This window comes from Megalobrama amblycephala, linkage group LG7 (assembly GCF_018812025.1).
Source record: "Megalobrama amblycephala isolate DHTTF-2021 linkage group LG7, ASM1881202v1, whole genome shotgun sequence".
Lineage (NCBI taxonomy): Eukaryota > Metazoa > Chordata > Actinopteri > Cypriniformes > Xenocyprididae > Megalobrama > Megalobrama amblycephala.
This window is the reverse complement of record NC_063050.1, coordinates 14,962,413-14,968,412: the sequence shown is the minus strand read 5'-3', so window position 1 is coordinate 14,968,412 and position 6,000 is coordinate 14,962,413. Positions and strand designations below refer to the sequence as shown.

At 34.8% G+C, this 6,000-nt stretch overlaps 1 protein-coding gene across 2 annotated transcripts; it reads left to right on the top strand.

Annotated features, from left to right (window-relative positions):
- Positions 1-940: 940 nt before the first annotated feature.
- Positions 941-5,383, top strand: LOC125271407 (lysozyme C, milk isozyme-like). 2 transcript variants are annotated; one of them, XM_048195482.1, is made up of 7 exons: positions 941-1,311; positions 1,449-1,521; positions 2,625-2,814; positions 2,911-3,084; positions 3,248-3,308; positions 4,407-4,442; positions 5,061-5,383. In XM_048195482.1, the coding sequence occupies exons 3-7, from the start codon at positions 2,634-2,636 to the stop codon at positions 5,125-5,127; spliced, it is 519 nt and encodes a 172-aa protein (XP_048051439.1). In that variant the 5' UTR covers positions 941-1,311; positions 1,449-1,521; positions 2,625-2,633; the 3' UTR covers positions 5,128-5,383. The 2 variants fall into 2 exon arrangements, with proteins under 2 accessions (XP_048051439.1, XP_048051438.1); XM_048195481.1 differs by having other exon boundaries at positions 941-1,521.
- Positions 5,384-6,000: the final 617 nt, after the last annotated feature.

Sequence of the window (6,000 nt, the reverse complement as noted above, 5' to 3'; positions counted from 1 at the left end):
TGTTGTTTCATTATTACAAATAAAACATAAAGCTTAATTAACTGAACTTGTCAGTTGGTAGTGTTTTGACTTCACTATCCCCAGCTCCACCTGTGGTCTGAAATATATTGCAATCTGCATTCTGTGCATTTTACACTTTTACTTTACGGAGCCCTAAAGGGACATGGTGATTTTTTTTTTTTTTTTTTTTTTTTTTTTTTTACATTTGCATTTCTTCAAAAAACTTTTTCACTCCCCCGATAAACTTTGCATTTGCTCACAAAGAACTCAAAACTCTGTAATATTTTCCCCTAGCAATACTTATTACATATATTATTATTTATTTATTTATTTATATATTTTTTTGTAAATCTAGTTGTTGATACATTCATATGGTGTTATATAATAAGCAGCACAAAAATGTAATTATGTTCAGTTTGGCAAACAACCAAACTAATAATCAAATAAATACATTCTTATTTTATTAAGACGGCATGAACATTTTATAATGTTCCATTTTATTAACTATTTTATATTTTAAAGTGCATAGATTTTATTAAATATATTCAATAATATTAATTATAATATACATTTTATTTAAAAAAAAAAAAAAAAAAAAAAAACGATATAAAAAATGTTATTTGGTCAATGCACAATGCATTTTGTGAAACATTTTATTTCTTACCAGATGTTCTGTGGTTGGAGATACAGAGATTCTTTTTAGGCACTACATTCACCAAAGCAGCTTTGGATCAAAATGTATTGTGAAAAGCATTATGCCAATAAAACTTAAAAACAAACTCAATTACTACATCGGGCAGGCTTTCCAAGTAAATCATCACTGTTCCTACATAAAGCTGCACAAGCCTTTGACACACTAATGTAAGCTGCAAACTATTAGTGTAACAATGCTGAAGATCAAGTCTGATTTGAATTGTATAATTCATAATTCCTAAATGATCCTTAAATTAGGTTGGTTGAAATAATTTCTTGACTAAAACCACTGTGCCTTGCCCAAAAAAAGTCTTTACAAGGAATCTTCAAGTTCACACCACCAAAAGACACACCCAAGGAAATGCTATATCACACTATAGTGAGGATATGAAGCTTTAAAAAGTGACTTCTGTCCTTGATTATATGTCTGTTGCAGTTATGCAATATAAGCTCCAGAAACACTCACAGCCATTTGAAAGAATGACCTGAATATCACATTACAACAAACACAAGCCAGTTTTTAAAATTATACAGGGACTTAGGCACAAGACTGTGCAACGCCAAGGCGGTTGGTTTGGGTGGATGGAGAAACCTCGGGAGGAACCAAAACTCAACAGGGTGAGACTATCTTTTCCTGACATAAATTTAGAACAAACAAAAAAAACAAACAAACATTAATCTCAGTATTACAGATGGGATGAACCAAAAGTTCAAGTGGAGCTGACTCTAACATATATAAGTCTTATGGGTCACAGTAAGAAGGACAGTGAAGACTGAGGAACAATTCAAGACTCTCATTCATTTTTATCTCCAACAACAGAACGTCTGGTAAGAGTCATTTTTATAAAGTTCTTCCTGCAGTTTGATTGCAGGTAATGTGATCAAACTGGTATGAAATGCCTCGCTGGTTATTGTGATTATGCAACAAATATACAGTATAGTTCATTTGGGGTTGGTAAGATAAACTGTTTTTAAAGGGAGTCTCTTTTGCCTAACAAGGCTGCATTTATTTGATCAAAAATACAGTAAAACAGCAATATTTTTGAAATATTATTGCTAATGTAAAATAAGTGTTTTCTATTTGAATATATTTTATAATGTGATCAAAGTTGAATTTTCAGCATCATTACTGCAGTCTTCAGTGTCACATGTTCCTTGAAAAATCATTCTAATATGCTGATTTGCTGCTTAAGAAATATTTCTTATTATTATCTATGTTGAAAACAGTTGTGCTGCTTCACAATTTTGCTGAAACTGTGATATTTTTTTTAGGTGATGAATAGAAAGTTCAAAAGAACATTTAGATTGTCACTTTTGATCAATTTAAAGCATCCTTAATGAAGTATATATAATTTATTAGTTTGTTTGCATGATCGCAATAAAATAATGAGCCATTTTAATGGGCTTCTGAGCATTATGCCTGTGCAACCAAATTAATATAAATACAAAGTTCTGTCATGAAACTCTAGATGGCGCAGGCTGATTGGCTCTTAACTCACTCTGTTTGCAATCACATCATTCTCTAAAGGGCACAGCTGATTGGTTCCTGCTGTATCAGTAGCCAGTGATCTCGCTGCTCAACCTTCAAATACTTGGTCAGCATTTGCTGAAGCACGCTTTCAGAAACCCTCCACCTTCCCCAGCTCCACCTGTATAGATCTGACACGGGTAATTCATGCGCACTATATTGTACAGCAGCAGTAGGCTATGTCTTACTTGCTCACAGCAGCGTGTCGTGTCTGTATTGGCAGCAGCAAATCCTGTACTTGCTCTGCAGCAGTAGCAGCAGAGTAGCAGATCCAAGACCAAATATCAACACAGTCAAATCTATTACCATGCCAAACACTCTGAGAGTTGTCATGACAGTACTATAACAAAAAAACTAAATTTCCTTTTATCTGTGCTTTTACCTTCCTGTGTTTAATCTCAAGAAATCCGAGATGAAGAGTGTTCTCTCAGTGAAGATGTTGGCAGCGTTGGCTCTGGTTCTGCTGGTGTTTGGTGCGACTGATGGACGGATTCTGAGTAAGTGTGAGCTGAAGGAGCAGCTGGAGGCTGCTCAGATTCCTGTGATTAGGGCCATGGGAAACAAAATGACCGTGGATGATCTCATCGCTAAACGTGAGTAACAGATTCCCTTTTCTATCTAACTTCTGGTCACCATATGATGTGCAGATGAAAGGTTTATCACTCTTTATTCCCTTCGTTCTGTGGCAGTTGTCTGCATGGCCAGTGCCTCAGGCTTCAACACCAGCTATGTCAAAGCTATCACCGCCAAGCCTAAGGCACCTGTAATCCAGCAGCTGTATGGTGTGTTTCAGCTCAGTGATCAGCTGGCCTGTGATTCCGGCATGAAGACGTCACTTAATGTCTGCAACATGAGCTGCTCTGGTGAGAAAATGCCGCATCAATCATAACACAGAATAATGTTTTATTATTGTTCCTAAACAATGTTTTGCGAATTTCTGGACTCTGCCAGATTCCTATGGCTCTCTAAACATTCACAGTGTGCCAATTAAATAAGGTTTTGATTGTTTTCTGTTTTCTCCAATAGCTTTGATTGACGATGACATCACAGATGACATCGCCTGCCTGAAGACCGTGATTAGCAGCATGTAATTAGTGCGCACACTATGGACACTGCATTGAATGATCTAGATGTCATTTCATACATTGAAAAAAGAAATGCTAACTAACACATTATGAAGTAAAAAGACTAGTATTTTCTTGCCAAATATACTCCAATAATTTTTGTTTTAGTTACAACTACAAATAAAAATAATTTTAACATTTTAGTTAGGCTACTGGACGGCATTTGGGCAAGAACACATTTGAAGGGAAAGTTAAATCTAAAAGGCATTAAAAAGCTTCTACACAGCAAAATCAACTCTGCTCAGATTACATATGGTCCCTCTCTACTTAGTGTTAAAGTAACACTGAAGCAGAGTTAAAGTTAATGAAATAATTAAGTAATTAAGTTATGATTGAACATTAGTGATGAACACCTGCTGTTAACAAGCAGAATCACTGAAGAGAAACACATGAACTACAACTGACTTCAGCCACAGCCTTAAGGCAGGAACAAACCAAGCTGATGGTCGGCTGTTGGGCAGTTTTTGTTCGTTGGCCAACTAAGTTTTCTCAGTGTGTTCCACACCGTCGGTTGAAGTTGGTCCTCGTCGGCTTTTTTCAGGCTGATTCGACATGTTGAATCAGCGTTGAAGCTTGTCGGTCTGTCGGGTCATCTGATCATTCTGTTTGGCTGTTTAGCTACAGCCACCTGCTGGTAAGGAAAGATTTTATCTTGTGCAGGCACAAAACAGATGTGCTACTTGGCTGTCGGCTGTTGAGTGTTGGTTTGGTGTGTCAGGCCAACTTTGGACACAGACGCTGCCGACGTGAGCAGTTTGCTTTCGTCACCACTAGTTTGTCGGCGTCGGCTTGGTGTGTTCCTGCCTTTAGATTAAATCAACTGAAGATAAAAGACATAAAATCTCTCAAGATCTGATTAAACAACTCCACAAACAGCATGTTATCTCATTAACTTTAACTCTGCTTCAGTGTTATTTTAACTCTATGTATAGAGGGACCATATGTTCTCTGAGCAGAGTTGATTTAACTCTGGAGATTTTGTTGTGTATAAAAATGTGTACAACATACAAACATTCAATGTAAGTATTATTACATTCATAACATGTTTTCTTTCTTCCCAGTAAACCTAAACCTAAAACCACTCTTCCACTTACAACGTAAGTTGAACTTCAAAATAATCAATTTATGACCCTTTATAATTTTATGTGTATAATTTTATGTCTCTTTTTTCATAATAGTAAGCAGGATTTTTGCATATATTATTCATAATTTTGCTATCATGTAAACTCATTAATAAGTAACAATAAATAAAATAAAATATGAAATGGGTTCAAGTTGGGCACAAATAATATTTTGCTTTGTGTTAATAATATATTTGATTTTTCATTTATTTATTAATATAATTATTTACCTCAAATATAACTGCTTTAAAGGTTTAAAGGGATAATTCACCCCAAAATGGAAATTTTGTATCAAGGCTCATGTATCTATGCAATGTAACTGTATGAATTTCTGTCTTTTGCTGTACACAAAAGATATTTTGAAGAATGTTGGTAACCAGACAGTTGATGGTAGTCACTGGCTACCGTCAAAAGGCTACCTATTCTTCAAAATATCTTCTTTTGTGTTCAGCAGACAGGTTGAAAACAGAAACTCATACAACTTGAGAACAAGTAAGAGATGACAAAATTTTCATTTTTTTGGTCAGCTATCTCTTTAAGAAGTAAAATCAGGCTTGAACAGTCAAAAAGTGAACTGTCTTTTGTGCTTTACAGGTTGAACACTATTTTGGTGAAGGAGTGTCGCTCTGTGGTTGCCTCTAGTTATTTCGCTGAGTGTTGATTGAATGGTAATGAGGTCACTATGATGGTGGAGGGACCAGCGTGAGTTTAAATATATAAAGGCTCTGAACAGAGGGTGCTTGTGCATGAATAAATGTTATAGTATTGCTGTAATAATGTAAATGTTTGGTTGCATTTTAAATTTCTGTCAACAACTGTAATAAAACTTTCTCTGTTCCTTGAATCACACTGTGCTGATGAATTATGTATTGTTATATTATATGATGCTGTGTATGGTATATAATAAAGTCTGTGAAGAGAATGCTTGTAAAAATGATGGGAGCGTATGTTTTCTGCAAACACTGTGAAAGTGTGCTAAAGTACAACAAGCATCTGTCACTATCCATCAGTCTCACCCCAGTCAAAAAGCCACTAAATTATAATAGGGGACATTTCTAGTCTCAAATTTGGAAATATACTCGATGCATCTAAACACAGAACATCAGACATCTTCACTGACGAACTTAATAAAGTTAACCTGACAGATAGCATTAAAATAACATAACAGTAAAAACCTACGAAAAAGTACTTTAAACTAATGCTTATTATGAAAAAATCAATCTTCCATAGGAATCACAACTCCTTCAAAACTGTTCAAAACATCTTTTTAGCATTTAATTATTATTTGTTATTATCATTCATAATGATCATAATAATGTTTTTGTTTTTTGCAATGTGTTGTATCAAAATAACATTTTAACAGTAAGTAGCTTACGAACACTAAAAAAAGTAATTGAAGAAATTTCAGAACCATTAACTCATATCGCTAACTTGTTTTTTCAACTCGGTAAATTTCCAGAAAAAAATGAAAGTTGCAAAAGTAATACCATTATATAAAACAGGGGATAAGCACCTATTCACAAGCACCTATTAT